We start from the raw sequence: 16,843 nt of genomic DNA, 5'->3' as shown, positions 1-16,843 counted from the left end.
GCGAAAATATCGATATTTTTATACCCTTGCTGGAGAAGAGTACCGGCATTTTAATTACATGCATGTACATATTTCTCTCATGTTATAAATTTGACCCATTTAAAAAGAAGTTTTTGTTAATTTTTGGTTGTATTTAATTAACCAATTACGATGGAGTGAACAATAAAAGAGCAGCAGTTAAAATGGTAATGGTATCTACATATAGAACTAAGTCTACAAAACTACCTCTAGAATAGCATCTCTTGCTGCTCTTCCGGACTCAATTTTGGTTTCATCAGGAGATAGGATATGGTTGATGTACATACACTGATGGGACAACATGAAGTTAAACCCTATGCTTATGGCTTCTTAATGGTAACTTATTGATTCCAGCTGAACGTTTGTAAAACCAGAACTCCGAAGGCTTATTTCTAGTTTAGCATATCGTCTCCGTAATTGGCCTTCAATTCCTTCTTGACCTTTTTATTCTGGCTCGTCGTGCGTCGCTGCAGGTGTCTCCAGAGCGTGCTCTTGGGGATCTCGAAGAGGTTGGCCGCGTGGTTTTGGGACATTCCCTCATTCAGGCAGGCATGCACCGCCTTGGCTAATTTGTCGCGCAGCTCATCCTTGGGCGTATTGTCGCGCTTTCGGCAGGACACGAAGTTGGGCAGGCGTCCCTGGGCGGACAGACGAACCTTGTGTCTGTGCAACGTGGACATGGGGATTTGCAACTCACTGCTGATGCTCTTTAAAGAATGTCCATTCTTCAGTCGCTCGTAGGCCTCTTGCAGGGATGGTCGTTCCCGATTGTTTCGCATGTAGGCGGGATTAGTGCGCACGCGTCTCCAGAGGACTGTCTTGGAGATATCAAACCGGTCGGCGGCCTTTTGTAGGCTTAAGCCCTCGATGATAACCGCGTCGGCCGCCAGATCCAAAGCATCGTTGATATCGTCTTTTACCTCACGTTTCAGAGCTGCGAACTGCTGGATTCGCGTTGGCTTGCAATCGGACAATCGTTTGACAGCCTTCGCACTTATGGGGCGACGGATTCGCGTCTTTCCCCCGCCCAACTTGCGGGGCTTATCGTCTATTTCCTCGTCCACAAGTTGGTCGTGCACGTCGTCATCGTCGTCCATTTCAGTACCAGCTTCTAGTTCCATAAGAGGATCGGCTTGCGCGAACTCCTCGTCGATCATTTGTGATTCGTGCTCCTCAGAATCCTCAGCAAGGTCCGCATCCACGTCATCATCGCCCAGGTCCACTTCAGCGCCACTGGTACCCGTTTCATCTGCCTCAATTTTGGACAAACTCGATGCTGACTGCGTTATGGTGAAAGTGCCCGTGTTCTCGGTGAGTATAAATTGGTTGCCGCTGGAACTTCCGTCCATGTGCTCGATGGAGTAGGTGATCTTCGGCGGCTCGTAGACATCAATGTACTCCAATGACCGACTGGAATGGCTGGGCTGGTGTTGAGAACCCGCGAGTGTAGTGGCTGGGACGGAGACCATCGGATGTGGCTCTTCCTCGTCGTCCAGCAGCTCGGCCTCAGCGATTTGGAGTCCTGTAATGGACTTGGCCGACTCCACGGCTAACGAATGGTTCTCTACATCGACACTGGGTGGACTAGCCGATGGATTGCACTCAAAGCTGATGGCAGATTTGATGCCGAGGAGGTTAATGGCCTCCAGGAACTCGGGGAGCGACGCGGAGGGCAGGCTAGTCTCGCCCATGTAAATGAAGGACAGCATGCACTCCAGCAAATCTCCGCGGATGTCGGGCAGCATTATGGTTGCCTCCTGGCCGCGCGGAACGTCCACCAGGAGGTTGCGCATCAGTTCGCTGCAAGTGCTTAGCACGAATAGATGGGCGCGCACTCGAACGCCGTCCCTGGAGGCCAGCACCACCTCGCAGTGCTGATTATCATTACGCAGCGAGCGCTGGATGTCCATTATCGTGGATGAGTGGCCCATCCACTTAAGATGATTCTGCAAACGGCGACGATTGTAGATTTAAATTTCACTTATCCCGGGGATTTGGGAGGACGCGTTTCACTTACCATCTTGTTGTGTTTTGATTTCCAATTGATTTCCAAGAAGTTTTCAATTCTCGCAATTCCAAACGCAACGCGTTGTCACAGTTTTCAGCCAGGGTAGTCGAATGCACCTAAGATCTCGGTATTTCGGTATGTTTTCCATGAGATGTACTTCAAGGAACGTGTTGGTATTTTTAATGAAATAATAAATGAAGTAGTAGGGTACATTTCTTTTTTTTAAAAATCATTTAACCAAATATTCTAGAAAAGTTTTGTGGTTGGTAATGAAGAATAATTGTAAATGTTTTCCATCTGCTGTACTTCAAGGAACGTGTTGGTATTTTTAATTAAATAATAAATCAAGTAGTAGGGTATATTTATTTTTTATATAAATCATTTAAGCAAATATTCCAAAAAAATGTTGAGGTTTTTAATGAAGAATAATTCGGTGTTAACGTACACGAAATACAATAATGTATGTGCGGTATTTGTGTTGTACCGAAATTGTCAAAATACCGAAGTAGGGCTGTCGAGTAGATTAATTTGGCGCACTGACAACCCTAGGCTCCAACAACTATATTGACATTTTAGCATTACATAAATTGTCAAAAACGGAGCAAATTGTTGAATTTATATTGAACAGTTTGTAGAATGGCGGCCTTAATCAGGAATCTGGGTGCCCGTGCCGCAGTCGCCGCTCTGTCGGCCAAACATGGTTGGTAAATGCCTTGCCTCTAGAGCTTCAACTGATCTATTCTAACCCTTCAACAATCAGTGGTGCCCGCTGCTGGATCCACTGCTCTTCGGATGGCCAGTACAACGCCAGTGGAGCCTAAGAAGGCGGATAAGCGTAGGTAAAAGTCGACTTTATCGCGGTGTCAATTACATGTAAGACATTCCACCCACAGCCACTGTCCGCCAGCCGGACGCAGTCGCTCGCTCGCATCTCTCCGATTTCGGGCGCTATGTGGCCGAGTGCCTGCCCAAGTACGTGCAGAAGGTGCAGCTGACCGCCGGCGATGAGCTGGAGGTGCTTATTGCGCCAGAGGGCGTGGTGCCCGTGCTGCAGTTCCTTAAGGATCATCATCAGGCGCAGTTTACCAACCTGGTTGACATTGCCGGCGTGGATGTGCCCTGTCGCAAGAACCGATTCGAGGTGGTCTACAATTTGCTCTCGCTGCGCTACAATTCGCGCATCCGCGTTAAGACCTACACCGATGAGCTGACTCCTCTGGACTCCGCCTGCGAGGTGCATAAGGCGGCCAACTGGTACGAACGTGAGATCTGGGACATGTACGGCGTGTTCTTTGCCAACCATCCCGACTTGCGCCGCATCCTGACCGATTACGGTTTTGAGGGACATCCCCAGCGCCGCGACTTCCCGCTGTCCGGCTACGTAGAGCTGCGCTACGATGATGAGAAGAAGCGAGTCGTCTGCGAGCCCTTGGAGTTGGCCCAGGAGTTCAGGAAGTTTGACTTGTCGGCGCCTTGGGAACAGTTCCCCAACTTCCGCAACGCTAATCCCCCCGCCGAGGTAGTTCCGCCACAGGCTCCAGCCAAGAAGTAATCCGAAGTCGGTTTGTTAAATGGTAATTAGATCAATAAAACGTGATCACTATGAGATGTTTAAACATAATGGAAACGACGGTCTACTTAGCTATTTAGCTTTCTTGGCTCGTTCCTAAACTACTTCCACATGAAAACGCAATTCGTATCAAACCAGAGGGTCACAAGTATTTATTGATTTCCGTATTGTTTACATACATGGTAGTTTACACTGAGAATTAAACGAATTCGCCGGATCTAGCACATCCGAAAACCTCCTCGAGGGCCATGTGCATATACGTACATACATACATAGATATAAAACGTTAAGTAAAACAAGTGTGGGCCACTAGACAATTCGTGCGCCTGCGCAGCGGTGCCCGGCGAAAGTACAGGTGCAAGGACGTACTTAAGTTTAGGCCGGAGCGGATTGGGGTAGTGGTAGTGATAGTTGTACTTGGTGAAAACCTTATCGTAATTCGAGCTTCGAGCTGCACCGTCGTCAACGTTTTATTTTTGTTAGATTTTAGTTCGGTTTTTTTTTTGTACAAGAACATACACATATAGTACATAGATACACACACATAAACATATTATTACATTTAGCGATTTAAAAAAGTTTTCACCCCGCATTCCGACGGTGTTCCAAAAGATTTTCGTTACTTTACAATGGCAGCGTGCATCTGGGCACGGCTCAAAAAACAATTCTCTGGCGCCACCTGGCGCCCTCTCTCGCAGTCCATGTGCCCGGACTCCGGGCCGGATGCACAGTGGGACTGGGACAACAAATGAAAATTTGGGTGCAGTTCGTGAGCGCGCGTTTTTCGCGCTTCCTGCTGACAAAAAAACAAATTCGACAGACGGCCATGTGTGGACCATGTTCCAGAATGAAGGACGAGCAATGCGTGGCTTCTAGTCTGATGGAGGTCAACCTTTCGGCGGCCGTCCTGTCACAAATACAAATATGCGGGCTTGGTCACGGCAGCTCCAGATTATATCGATTCCGTCTTGGTATAATGACGAGCTGCACCCGCTCCACTGCTGCTACTGCCGGCAGAGGAGACGTACGGCGATGCCTTGCCACTGCTGCTGCTCCCCGATCCCGTCGTGCTGCTGCTCAGCTGATTATCGCCCGCTGCCGCTCCACTGGATGCAGCGGCCGCCTCGTTGTTCAGCCGCTCGTGATACTCCTGGAAACAGGGCACAATGCACAAATTCGTCTGGCACTCCGGGCAATGGTATTTCGTTTTGCGGCGCAAAATGCGTCCATGCCCGTCGATGGTGTTCCAACAGAAGTTGCAGCCCAGCGCCGGACCCGGTCGAATGACCGGACAATGACTAGAACGCGGATTCTCGAGAGTGATGATCTCCCGTTGGGTCTGCAACAAAGGTAAGTCAGTGTGAGTGATCTTTCGGTCGGGTACACATCCAACTCACCTGAGGTGAAGACACCGATCGCTGCAGTTCCTCGTTCTTGACACGCAGCGTGGGCAAATGCTCAAACGAACTGCTCATGGTGGCCTGGCCGGGATGCAGATGGGTGCCAGTGATGGAGCCCGAGGCAGACTTGGAAGTCCGCAGCCTCGAACCGCCTCCGTTGGCGGCCTCTGCTGGATTCTTCCCCGCCCGCTCCACGACTTGCGATCTGCTGATGGAGGGAGAGTGCGGAGACCTTCGCTCGTGTGCCACATCAGATCCAATGGAGAAAGTGGGCGACAACGGATGCCTACTGGCGCTGTTCTGTAGCCCCGCATTGGGTGAGGTAACCACAGACACGGCCGCCGACACTGTCGACGAGGAGCCGGGACTGGCATTAGTGGGCGTTGCCGCCGTTTCACTAGAAACCACTGGACAGGCCACTACGCGCGTGGGCACCAGGTATTGCGAGGAGCCGGCCGGCGGCGGAGACCCCGAGGCGTAGATGGACTCGGGCAGTGAGATGTGGTGCGGATGGTGAAGCGGCGCCGGAGTGACATAGCTGGCATTTGAACCCGACAACGGATGCGAGTATTGGCGGTGCAGCGGGGCAAACGGATTGCTGCCAGTTGCCATCGCGGAACTGGATCCAGAACCGGATCCGGCCATGTGCAGTGCGGACTGGCGAGGCAGCAACGGATCCGAGTGCTGCTTGATGAGATAGGGAGTGCTGGACGGCACGCTGAGCAGGTGCGGCGTGGAGGGGGCCAAACTGGGTGCCGGTTCAGAGGCATGGCGCTCGATCCGCGGTGGAACGGTTAGCAGGTGATGATGGTGGTGCACAGCTGACTGATGGTGCAGATGATGCGAGCCCGTCGTAGAGTAATCTCTGGCCGTGGCACTCGTGGCGCCCGCAGCATTGAATGGATCAAAGTCGAGCGTCGTGGCAGCCGTATCCGGGGATATCTGATTCGTGGACGAGATGCTGTCACTGTCCCGCTTCACCCTCGGCTGACGGGTGAGCACCCGGTTGCGCTTGGTGCCCATCACCGCTGGCGAACTGGGCGTACCATCTGGATCACATTCGACGGATCCGACGCCTCCGATGCTGAAGGAGCGCTCGAAGCTTCCGCTGCCACCGCTGCTGCTGCTCGCAGCCCCCAGCGGAGGATGTGGCGGATGAGGAGCATGCGCCGGACTGGGTTCTGTAAGAAAATAGTGTCAAAGGATTAGTTTTTGAACCGGCCTAAAAAGCGTGGATACGGTTGCCCAAGATTCATTATGAAATATGAATATTGCGAATATGTTGGGTCCATCATTTCCAAATCATTTCAATTGAAACTATTCGCAACCGTGTCCTTCTGAATGGGAAAAGTGAAATGAAGCCAGGGGAGCAGGTGGAGTATGTTGTAGTTTTGAAAGTTTATTCGTTTCTTGCACATCGACTACAGTCTAGAATGTTCGTTCCATCGCGATATTGGATTCGTTTGTGGCGCGCATTACTTGGTATGGTACATGCAACTTATAATACAATCGGTTCTTTATGCACTTACGCTGATTTAAATAATTTATATATATATTTAACACACACATAACTAGCGTAGTTATTGGTACTTTGCAATTGTAGGAAACAGAGTTAGTAATATTTGCTTATTGTTTCGGCTATTTTCGCATTGTTTCATCCGTGTTCTGTTCTGATCTATTCTGTTTGGTTGTTTCGTATTTTTCAGTGGTTCTGTGGTCTGGGATCGGATCGGATCGGGTTGGCTTGGGATCGTAGGGATCCTTCGTGGTATATGATGCGTGTGGGCGAGTGTACAGTAATAAAAGTCCATTATCAAAGTTTACGTTACTCTATGACTTCTAACAAATCACGCTTAGTTCTTAGTATGCCTTGACACAATATAAAAAGTTCTCTATTAGTACAATATTCATATGAATCGTTTAAAAAAACACACTATACGTAATCGTTATTCAAAACCGGAATCGTTCGTATCTCCGCCTTCCGTGTTCGTTTCTGTTTTGGTTTCCTATTTGCCTTTAGCTGCAGTCTCCGTTTAGGATTTTGGGTGGTTACGAGTTATCTTTAAGTTTCGTTTGTTTGCGTATCTGTATCTTGTAGTCCGTCACCGATCTCGTCGCTTCGCTATATGTACATTGCCTATGTACAAATAAGTGCAGAAGTAAACGAGTCCCCCTGGAAAACGCCCCATTCTCAGATATGTTGTCGGATTTGAAAATATATAACCTAGAGTCGATCACCGTAGGACCAGGTGCCAGCGCAGCCATAAAAACAGGAATTGACACCTTGAGTAACTCAGAAGGAAATGAAAAAATGTGTGGATACATTCACAAATATAAATATATATACATATATATTGGTTGGTACATATTTATCATACATATCCGGTTCGCTTACATGCTCCTCCTCCTCCGTCGATCTAGTATCTTAGTCTATTGTACGCGGTCCAGCGATCCTCGGATCTCCCTGCTCTTGACATTCTGCGGCATGGAGTCGGGAGTCGCCAACGATTACCTTATGCTTCGAATAGAGTGGACTTGCGTCACTGTACACAGAAAATGGTCTCACATTGATAGGAAGCTAAATATAATGCTCACGGGGAGTTCCTACATACTGGTATTTGCTATTGTAACACAAGTGCAGAAATTAAATTCTTTTCGAAACGAGGAAGAAAACTTATTTCTGATGCGCCAGAGCCTAGCAAACCGCAGGATGTGGGAAATTTTCGCCAGAAATTGCCAATAAATCTCATTTTGTCCTTAATGTTTATCATTACGATTACAGATAGAATTTTTGGTTTAGTCCATTGCTTGCTTGCATTACAAAAAGTGGAATATGGAGCGGATTCCGCAAGGTTTGTGTCGGCTGCTGGCACACAGCACCACTTTTTAGCTGCAGTTGCTTACAAATCATTTGATGTTCGCGATTAACACTAATAAAATTTTATAATTTATGTACAATTACATTATTCTTTTACACGTAATATAGCTATATAGCTATATATATATATATATATGTATGTATATCGAAGATCTGCACTACCGATTTCTTAGTTAACAATCGTAAAAATGTAGGGTTCAAAACGTTTAGCTCAAGGAATTAGGTTCTATGAAAGTATTATTACAAGTGCGGCCGGCTTGCCTGCTCTCTTAACTCGCTTCGCTCCTCGCCGTTCACTTCCGCCTCACTTCCTTGCGATCCTCCTGCTTCGCTTAGCTCAGCTCAGCTCAGCGCAGGAATCCGATTCCACTTCTGTGCCATCCTGGGTCGGCATATATCGCTGCATATATTGCCACTGTGCCGTACAAGCGGTCCGCTATATATACAGTAGATTGCTGCCGTTTCTCTAATACCTGTATCGATCAATTTGGGGGCTCGGTGTCCGGACCTACGACTTGTCCAAGTACTGCAGGCCCGTGCTGGTCACCGTGGCCACCGGCGGTGCAGCCACCGTTACGAAGTTGTTGATGAGGAAACTGTGCGCCATGCCCATTGGAACGGAGACGGGCATGGCTGATATGCTCAGGGATTCCGCTGGCTCGCTGGCGGCCATTACGGCGGCTGCCTGGAGCAGAGTGGCCGTCCCCGCCTGGCTCGAAATCGTATTCTATATTGAGTTGAAGTTAATACTCTGTAGATTCATGGCGGTGGTCGGATTAACGTTGATGGTGCCGGTGCCTGCGCCCGTTCCCGCACCTGCTCCGCCGCCGGTGGCTTCGATGTAACGCTGCCGCGTCATCGAGTGCACATTGCCGGGCGAATCCATGTATCGAGGATCGAACAGGCTCATCACCCCGATCGCTGGGTGCGAGTTTCCTCCGGCCGGCAAACTTCCAGCTCCGCTTCCCAGGCCAGTGTGGTGCGATGTGCACATGAGCGAAGGTGTCGGAGTCTCCGCCTGTGGTGGTATCTGCATGCCGAGCGTTTCGTTGGTGTTGTCATCGCCCTGATTCGTCGATGGCGTCGGCGAGGGCGACAGATTCGGCTCCTGTTTGACCACACGCGCTTTTATGCTGGGACGTGACACCGGATAGCCACGCTTTTTGTATTCCAGCCAGAGTGTCCTGTTGTTCACTCCGTAAAGTCGTGCCGCCTTGCAGAATCCGATACCTCCCGTGCGTACCGCCTCCAGGGCTCGGATAAAGTTTTCGTCTCCCTGCGGATTCACCGATCTCTTGCGCTTCACCACCTGGTTGGCCGCTCCAGGGGCTCCACCGTTTCCAGCACTGGCATTGCCCGCTGCTCCGCCAGCCGCACTTGCTCCACCGACTCCTGCGTGCACGGGGGATTGGGTGGGCGTCGGACCCTGACTGTAGACCGATTGCACCATGTTTGATTCATTGGGCGAGGTGGGCGAAAGGTTCTGGGCCGCCGTCGCATAGCTTCCGACTAGGTTGTTCACGGTAATGATCTGCGACGAGTAGGCCTGTCCGGAGGCAGAGGCCTGCTCCTGCTGTTGCTGCTGCTGGTAGTGCAGCTGCTGCAGATGCTGCTGCTGTTGCGTGGCCTGCTGCTGGGCTTCGTGCTGCTGCCGCTGATCGCTATTGACGCCGCCGGCGCTATTCGCACCACTGCTCTGGCTACCGGCACCACCACCGCTGCCTCCGCCGTTGCCCAACAAGTTGGACTGGCAGGCGGGCAGGGAGAAGCGCGGATAGTTGGAATCAACAACTGTCCATTGCAGACCTGGGAAGGGGAGAGAGAGAGAGACAGCGAATGAAAGATTGGTTCTGTTACTGGTACTGGTTACTGGGGCATTTCGATCGAAATTGAAGTTGAGATCGCTCTCTCCTAGCTCTAATGGATCGGGATTGGGTCTGTTTGAGTCTGGTCAGGTCAGGTTTGATCTTAGTTCAGTTGTGTTGGTACTGAGACAGTTTATAGGTTCTGAGGCAGTTCTTAGATAGGTACAATAGAGGTAAGTAGTAGAGGAAAGATTGCTAAGGCTAAATCATTATCATCGGAAACCGCTGTTTTGGAAATTCCCACAAAACAAAAATCAAAAAAACGCAAGTAAACGCAAATCGAGAATGAACAATTGAAAAACAAATCATAGATTTAGTTTTTGGAAGTTTTAGTTTTTGTTTTGGACTTTGTGCTAGCTCTCTCCCATTCCCAAGTTCAGGCAGGATTCGGTTTTTTGGAATACAATACACAATAATAGTTAAACATAGAAAATTTCGGCATTTCACAATTATTTCGTTGCACTTAGTCGGTAAATCAGTAATGAATAATCGGTATACTAGATCTCATATTTAGCTTTAGCATTCATTTCTCCAAGCGCTGTGTACTGAAATTGTTTCGAAATGGCACCGTTCGTGTGTGAGATATGCAGATGAAGTATGATTGTGGGCATTATTTCGATGAATCGAGAGTACACAGTGGTTCAGATTTCACATTGATTTGCTTAAGAGAACATAGGTGACAGTGCTTATCAGTTCAGTGAACCCCTAGTCAGTTCGCAAATGATACCAACATTGTAAAGCTATGTTCTTTCAGTCATGCTCGTTTCAAAAAAGTCAAGTCATTTCTGATCTATACACGTTTTCCCTCTTGACTCCTGCTTAGTCTATAGTGTGTCAGCTTTCTTTTGACTACGAATTGCAGTTAAGTTGTCCGTGATTTGTGTTTTTTAAAGTAATCAAGGCAAACAAAACTAAGAAACGATAAAAAAAAAGAATCCAACCTGGCGAATGAGATCCCTACCCGATGAACAATGAGCTTTGATGGAACAGTGTGCTGGCTTTTGATTTCCAATTGCGACTTACCCGAGTGCGAGGACTGGGAGTTCGGCGCATCGTGCTCGGATGGTGTGGTACCGCCGGAGATGTCCAAGGGCATCGTTTGGTTCACGCCGCCAATGTCGACTTCGGGCTTCTGCACGTGGGCACCGAGAAGAAAAAGAAAACAATTAGTGACTTTGCTCATGCGGACGAGGGTACAAGGTTAACGTGACCAATTTCATTACAATTTGCATGTGTAAGTGTCCGTGTCCATCGTCAAGATCCGAGTCCTGCGGCTGCTGCTCTAGCTCAGCGCTGGCCGACTCCTTGAGCAGCTTAGCCGCGTGCAGTGAGTGGCCGGCCAAGCCGCCGCCCGCACCAAATGTCATCTGGTTCATCTGGGCGAGACTGAGACCGGCGTTGCCGGCACCACTGCCCGCGTCCAGTGAGCTGTTGTGCTGCTCCTCCGCGTTGTTGCGATCGCCAGAACCTGCGTTATTACGAAAACCGGTTATTTTTTGAGACCTTACAATTTTGGATCTATCACGACGATGCTTTACCCAACTCCAACTCACCGTTATTCGAGGATTTGCGCAAGCGCTTGCGCCTGGTGGCCGGCGAGGTTCCAGCGCTCAAAGGCGACGGCGTACGTCGCATCTGGTGGTGATGCGTCTGCGCCGCCTGCGCCTGTCCGCTCTGCTGCTGCTGATGGTGGTGGTGATGGTGCTGCTGCTGTTGTTGCTGCTGCTGCGCCTGTTGTTGTTGCTGCTGCAACTGCTGCTGCTGCTGGTGGTGATGGTGCTGCTGCTGTGCCTGTTGCTGGGCCTGCTGTTGCTGCTGCTGCTGGAACTGTTGGGCCTCGCTGCTGCTCCACAGGGAGTCGCCGACGCTGCTTCCACTGCCGGCTCCCAGGCTGCCAGCCGAGTTGCCCGCTCCAGTGCCCACTCCCGCACCGCCCACCATCTCGGTGCCGTCGGTGGAGGACTTGCTATCCGACTTGGTAAGATTGGCCGGATCCGTTGGCATCTCCGCTAGGCCTTTGATCTTGAGCATCTCGGCGGTCTTGAGGATGTGCGGCAGCTGCTCCTGCGACACATTTACCTCGCCGTAGTACATAAAGTCCACCATGGTCTTTAGGTCATCGTACTGCACGTCCTTCAGGATGACAATGGGATGTTGGCACGGATTTGTGGTGAACAAAGCCTGTCGAACACATTTGAGTGTAATTCGTAAGGGATATACGCTGCGGCGATCTCCAACTTACCTGAAAGTACGAGCTGCAGGCGGATAGCACTATTTTGTGGGCCTGTAGTTGGCGACCCTCGGCTGCCAGGGTGACGTCCACCAGGGTGCCATTGTGCAGCAGCGAGGAGCACACGGAGATGAAGTTCGGCTGGTGGTTGTTCCACCGCAGGCAGAACTGCTGCACGGACATGATGTCGAGGGGTCCGGATCCGCGTCCGGGATGCGGATTTGGAGCTCCCTAAACCTCAATCTCCGGAGCAACCTCCTCCTCCTGCTCCCGCTCCTCCGCCTCCTGCTTCTTTCCTTCTTCGTAGCCAATTAATTCGCACTGATAACACTTTTTATCGCCTCCCGCTCGCCTCTATTGATTTTTATTAATTTTCCTTGCTTTCCGGTGTTTTGTTCGCTTTACTTTTTCGCTCCGACTTTTAATCAATTTAAATTTATGAACAATCGCAGTCTGTACATGTGTGTGTGCGTGTGGGGGGTCGGGATCACGGTTTTTTGGGGGGCGACGACTTCTATGCCGCACGCATCGCGAGTCACTGCAAAAAGGGGTAATAAAAATGGGGTTTAAATAAATCAAACATTATCGATGGTTACACAAATTGCTCAACAACAAATTCCACTCTCTCGCTTTCTTCCTCTCTCTCTCTCATCTGCTTTTCACAGCTGCGCGCTCTTCTCGCTTACAATAAAAAATCAAACAGAAACAACAACATCGGCGGGACTGCGTGTGTATGTAATTATACAGTCGCGAAAATGAAACACAACACACACACACACTGGAACACAACAGCCATACTTGTTGTTGTTGCTGCTCACTGGCCAAAGTTTTATTTTTGATAAAACCGAGAACGTAACGAAATCGTATAGCTTTTTGTATAGCCGCAGTGCTGTAGACCTTGAATTTTCTTTAATTCTTATGACGTAATTATATACGCGCCCCGCGCTCCTCCATCTCTTTCGCACTTAATCGCCTTCCCCATTCCCGTCTTCCTCACTCTCTCACCCACACAGACGACCGCCGACGACGTACTAATCGCTGCTTCTTCGTTTATTCATCGTATCGATATTTTCAGTTTTCAGTGTTTCAGTCGTATTTATTTATGTGCATGTCGCGCGTTATTTTCGTATGTCTTTTAGAGGCACAAAGATGATGCTCGAACTAGCCAAGCCGCCACATGTTATTCACTCGCTTTTCCCCCCACAGAATTCCTTTTCCTCTTGCTTTTTATCGCTTTTACAAACTTTGACTTTTTGTGGTAGGTTTTTGCTGTTGTATTTCTTCTTTTTCTTTTGCTTTCCAAAAACAAAATGGCGCGCAACAAATTTATGCGAGGGGCAAAACAACGCCGAAAACTGTTAGAGCGAGCTGAATTTCAATGCCTTTGACTGGCTCACTCTTTGCGCCAACTTTTTTACCACTTTTTACATTATTTTAATGCGGATTTCCTGGCGAAAAACGCATATGAAAATTCTTACGTTTTACTTCTTTATGCGAAAGATTTTTGTGACTATATGGCAACTTTGTATACAACGAGTTGACAGGTCGCTTAATAGTGTGACCAGTCCTAGATCAAAACTAGTATCCCAATTGTTAAAGATTGTCCCAAATTTTAAAATAATTTGTTTATTGTATTTAAATGGTTAACATTTGAATTGTTGTTTTAAAATGTTGACTTCGGTTATACATCTGATGAATCACAATCGGCGTTGCCACACTTTCCCCGCATTGTTCGTACTTAACGGAACCAGTTCGGTTCCCTTGGTGACTCGCGAATTTGTTGTTGGCTTTGGCTAGAGATGACAGTATTGAATAAACAACGATAGCCTGCAGCAGTCAAATTAAACTAATTGTGCTTATTGGGCGGCCAAATACGTAAATATCACTCAAAAGCCGTTATAAGGTACAAAAATAAGGGTAAGAATTGTTAAAAGCTGATTTCAACCAGTAAAACACCATTTCAACCCATCGATATTCGCATATCCATGCTCGCCGGTATCGATGCATTTTCCCATGTTCATCTCTAAGCAGCAGCTGCAAAAAAAATCAACTATACTATTTTACATTCGGTCCGTAAAGTTTATGAGAAAAGAGCTGCCTACAGGATTCCAGATACCGTTATGGAGGAACTACGCAAGCATTTATCCAAGGTGAACGTGCCATGCGCATCCGGGGCGGGCAGTCCTCCCATCTACAAGGACGAGTGCGTCTACTCCTATGACAATCCCGAGACGCCCACCGGTTTGTACGTGTGCCTGCACAGCTTTTTGGGCTTCGGCGAGGCGTATGTGCGGGAGTATGCCGACAAGACCGGCAACCGGGTCTTCCTCCACATCCAGCGGGTGAAGACGATCAAGGAGGGCGCCGACATGGAGGCCGAATGCGCGGAGTCGGAGGCAGGACCGGAACGGAAGATCACCCGCCTGGCCATTGGCGTCGAGGGCGGCTACAACGAGTCGGACATGGCCAAGAAGTACGAGATCAAGGACACGTACAGCATCGTGGTGGCTCCGCACCTGGATAAGAAGCTGCCCTATCCGGATCCAGAGCTGCCCATGCGTGTCACCCAGTCGGTGGAAGCGATCCTGGCCGCCGACTCGGCAATTGCCAAGTTGGAGAAGGCCACGCTGATGGGTGAGTTGCAGGATTGTTATCCCATGCTGACGAAGGTAGCCTAAAATCAATAATTTTTCAGGCACCTGGGATGGTGAAGTGCGTCAGGCGTCGAAGTACGCAGATAACCTGCAGCAGCTGGATAATGGCAAGAGGATTCCCCCATCCGGCTGGCAGTGCGAGAAGTGCGACTTGACCAACAACCTCTGGCTTAATCTGACCGATGGTTCGATCATGTGCGGACGCAAGTTCTTTGACGGCAGTGGCGGCAACGATCACGCCGTGGAGCACTACAGAGTAACGGGTTTCCCGCTGGCGGTGAAACTGGGCACCATCACCGCTGATGGCAAGTCGGATGTGTTCTCCTACCCGGAGGATGAAATGGTACTCGATCCACACTTAGAGCGCCATCTCTCCCACTTTGGCATCAACATGGCGGCGATGAAGAAGAGCGAGAAGTCGATGGTGGAGCTAGAGTTGGACATTAACCAGCGCATCGGCGAGTGGACGGCGCTTACGGAGAGCGAAAGTGAGCTGCAGCCTGTTGCTGGTCCTGGATACACTGGCATGCGCAATCTGGGCAACTCCTGCTACATAAACAGCGTGATGCAAGTGCTCTTCGTCATCCCAGACTTCCAGCAGCGGTTCGTGGGCACTGGAGCGGAACGCTATTTCAAAGAGTTTCCCAGCGACCCGGCCAACGACTTCAATATTCAAATGGCCAAGCTGGGAACTGGTCTGCAGTCGGGAAAGTACAGCAGTATTGCCGAGAACACTTTGGACACCGATCACAGCACCGGAATATCGCCGGCCATGTTTAAGAACATTGTGGGCAAGAATCACCCAGATTTCAGCACCAAACAGCAGCAAGATGCCAACGATTTCTATCTGCATTTGCTCACCCTGCTGGACAGGAATTCGCGGAACCAAACAAATCCCGCAGATGCTCTAAAGTTCCTGCTGGAGGATCGCGTTGAGTGTCTGGCCAGCCACAAGGTGAAGTACAATACCCGCGAGGAATACAGCTTCCGTCTGCCTGTTCCGTTGGACAAGGCCACCAATCTGGATGAGGTGCGGGAGTTCCAGGAGCGTAAGAAGGCGGCCCGCGAGACCGGACAACGGCTTCCGGATCGCGACATCGTGAGGCACAAGGTGCCTCTACAGGCATGCCTGGAAAGGTTTTTCGGCCCGGAGCTGATCGAGCAATTCTACTCCACTGCCATCGGGTCCAAGACGAATGCCAGGAAAATTACGCGATTGGCCACCATGCCCGACTGCCTGATGATTCACGTGGGAAAGTTCACGCTGGGCGACGACTGGGTGCCCAAGAAACTGGACGTTTCCGTAGACATGCCCGATGAACTGGATCTAAGTAACTGGCGCTCCGCTGGTGGCTTGCAGCCTGGTGAGGAGGCTCTTCCCGAGCCCGCCACAGAGGAGGTGAAGTTTGCATTTGACGAGGCGGTCATGTCCGAGTTGCTGACCATGGGTTTTCCACCGGAAGCCTGCAAGCGTGCTTGCTATCACACCAAAAACAGCGGACTTGAGGCAGCCTCCAACTGGTTGATGGAGCACATCGCCGACGAGGATATCTCGGAGCCCTTTGTGGTGCCGAACAACAGCATTGGAGACTGCGCCGCCAACCAGTTTGTGGCCAATCCCGAGAGCCTGGCCATGCTCATGAGCATGGGCTTCGACGAAAGACAGGCGGTGGCTGCTCTGAAAGCGACCGATGGCAATGTGGAGCGCGCCACCGACTGGATCTTCTCGCACGCCGATTCAATTGGTGTTGAGGATGCTGCCCCCGCTGCGAATTCATCAGCTGCAGCGGCCTCCTCGACGCCAAATAAGACCAACTACCGCGATGGCCGCGGCAAGTATCGCCTGGTGGCATTCATCTCACACATGGGCACCTCCGCCCAGGTGGGACACTACGTTTGTCACATTCGCAAGAAGGGCGAATGGGTGATCTTCAACGATAGCAAGGTGGCCAAGTCGCAGAACCCACCCAAGGACCTCGGCTATCTGTATCTGTATATGCGCGAACAGTAGCCAGCCCGATCTCAGTCCAATCCGAATCACCCCAGTCCCACAAGCTAATATTATTCGCCCTGAAGAATGGAATTTAATAATAAAGTACATAAACAGTGCTGCAATCGGTTTTTGGGGGCTTCAGATATATGCAATCTTCACATTGATGAATCATTTGATGACTAATATTTCGCATAAGCAGCTAAAAATAATTCCATAAGAGTTTACAA

At 49.9% G+C, this 16,843-nt stretch overlaps 4 protein-coding genes across 14 annotated transcripts; 2 read left to right on the top strand and 2 right to left on the bottom strand.

Moving 5' to 3' along the window:
• Positions 1–115: 115 nt before the first annotated feature.
• Positions 116–2,144, bottom strand: CG15812 (uncharacterized protein). 2 transcript variants are annotated; one of them, NM_079173.5, is made up of 2 exons: positions 2,036–2,144; positions 116–1,964 (listed from the first exon to the last, which is right to left on the bottom strand). In NM_079173.5, the coding sequence occupies exons 1-2, from the start codon at positions 2,036–2,038 to the stop codon at positions 411–413; spliced, it is 1,557 nt and encodes a 518-aa protein (NP_523897.2). In that variant the 5' UTR covers positions 2,039–2,144; the 3' UTR covers positions 116–410. The 2 variants fall into 2 exon arrangements, with proteins under 2 accessions (NP_523897.2, NP_728817.1); NM_167991.2 differs by lacking the exon at positions 2,036–2,144 and having other exon boundaries at positions 116–2,028.
• Positions 2,145–2,556: 412 nt separating this feature from the next.
• Positions 2,557–3,650, top strand: ND-30 (NADH dehydrogenase (ubiquinone) 30 kDa subunit). The gene is made up of 3 exons (NM_139518.3): positions 2,557–2,726; positions 2,787–2,861; positions 2,920–3,650. Exons 1-3 carry the CDS (start codon positions 2,663–2,665, stop codon positions 3,576–3,578), a joined length of 798 nt encoding a protein of 265 aa, NP_647775.1. The 5' UTR covers positions 2,557–2,662; the 3' UTR covers positions 3,579–3,650.
• A 76-nt stretch (positions 3,651–3,726) lies between these two features.
• On the bottom strand, positions 3,727–13,489 carry BtbVII (BTB-protein-VII). Of its 8 annotated transcripts, NM_139517.3 has the most exons (7): positions 13,448–13,489; positions 11,982–12,507; positions 11,293–11,920; positions 10,963–11,207; positions 10,763–10,871; positions 4,994–6,177; positions 3,727–4,935 (listed from the first exon to the last, which is right to left on the bottom strand). In NM_139517.3, exons 2-7 carry the CDS (start codon positions 12,150–12,152, stop codon positions 4,549–4,551), a joined length of 2,724 nt encoding a protein of 907 aa, NP_647774.2. In that variant the 5' UTR covers positions 12,153–12,507; positions 13,448–13,489; the 3' UTR covers positions 3,727–4,548. The 8 variants fall into 7 exon arrangements, with proteins under 8 accessions (NP_647774.2, NP_001246591.1, NP_001261356.1 ...); NM_001259661.2 differs by lacking the exons at positions 3,727–4,935; positions 4,994–6,177 and adding an exon at positions 7,910–9,680; NM_001259662.1 differs by lacking the exons at positions 3,727–4,935; positions 4,994–6,177; positions 13,448–13,489 and adding exons at positions 6,457–9,680; positions 13,214–13,233.
• Positions 13,490–13,776: 287 nt separating this feature from the next.
• Positions 13,777–16,730, top strand: Usp5 (Ubiquitin specific protease 5). Of its 3 annotated transcripts, none has more exons than NM_001259660.2 (3): positions 13,777–13,886; positions 14,074–14,603; positions 14,665–16,730. In NM_001259660.2, the coding sequence occupies exons 2-3, from the start codon at positions 14,090–14,092 to the stop codon at positions 16,632–16,634; spliced, it is 2,484 nt and encodes an 827-aa protein (NP_001246589.1). In that variant the 5' UTR covers positions 13,777–13,886; positions 14,074–14,089; the 3' UTR covers positions 16,635–16,730. The 3 variants fall into 3 exon arrangements, with proteins under 3 accessions (NP_001246589.1, NP_647773.1, NP_001334708.1); NM_139516.1 differs by having other exon boundaries at positions 14,001–14,603; NM_001347744.1 differs by lacking the exon at positions 13,777–13,886 and having other exon boundaries at positions 13,983–14,603.
• The last annotated feature ends 113 nt before the right edge of the window (positions 16,731–16,843 follow it).

Source organism: Drosophila melanogaster, chromosome 3L, assembly GCF_000001215.4.
Source record: "Drosophila melanogaster chromosome 3L".
Classification (NCBI taxonomy): domain Eukaryota; kingdom Metazoa; phylum Arthropoda; class Insecta; order Diptera; family Drosophilidae; genus Drosophila; species Drosophila melanogaster.
Note: the sequence above shows the minus strand (reverse complement) of the source record. Positions and strands in the feature narration are given on the sequence as shown.

Excerpts from the sequence above, each read along its gene's own strand:
- ND-30 (NM_139518.3), top strand. The coding sequence starts at position 2,663 with ATGGCGGCCTTAATCAGGAATCTGGGTGCCCGTGCCGCAGTCGCCGCT. Across the intron at positions 2,727-2,786 it reads CGCTCTGTCGGCCAAACATG|TGGTGCCCGCTGCTGGATCC; the intron begins GTTGGTAAATGC and ends TTCAACAATCAG. Across the intron at positions 2,862-2,919 it reads GCCTAAGAAGGCGGATAAGC|CCACTGTCCGCCAGCCGGAC; the intron begins GTAGGTAAAAGT and ends TTCCACCCACAG.
- BtbVII (NM_139517.3), bottom strand. The coding sequence starts at position 12,152 with ATGTCCGTGCAGCAGTTCTGCCTGCGGTGGAACAACCACCAGCCGAAC. Across the intron at positions 11,921-11,981 it reads CCTGCAGCTCGTACTTTCAG|GCTTTGTTCACCACAAATCC; the intron begins GTAAGTTGGAGA and ends TGTGTTCGACAG. Across the intron at positions 10,872-10,962 it reads GACACTTACACATGCAAATT|AAGCCCGAAGTCGACATTGG; the intron begins GTAATGAAATTG and ends GCCCACGTGCAG.
- Usp5 (NM_001259660.2), top strand. The coding sequence starts at position 14,090 with ATGGAGGAACTACGCAAGCATTTATCCAAGGTGAACGTGCCATGCGCA. Across the intron at positions 14,604-14,664 it reads GGAGAAGGCCACGCTGATGG|GCACCTGGGATGGTGAAGTG; the intron begins GTGAGTTGCAGG and ends ATAATTTTTCAG.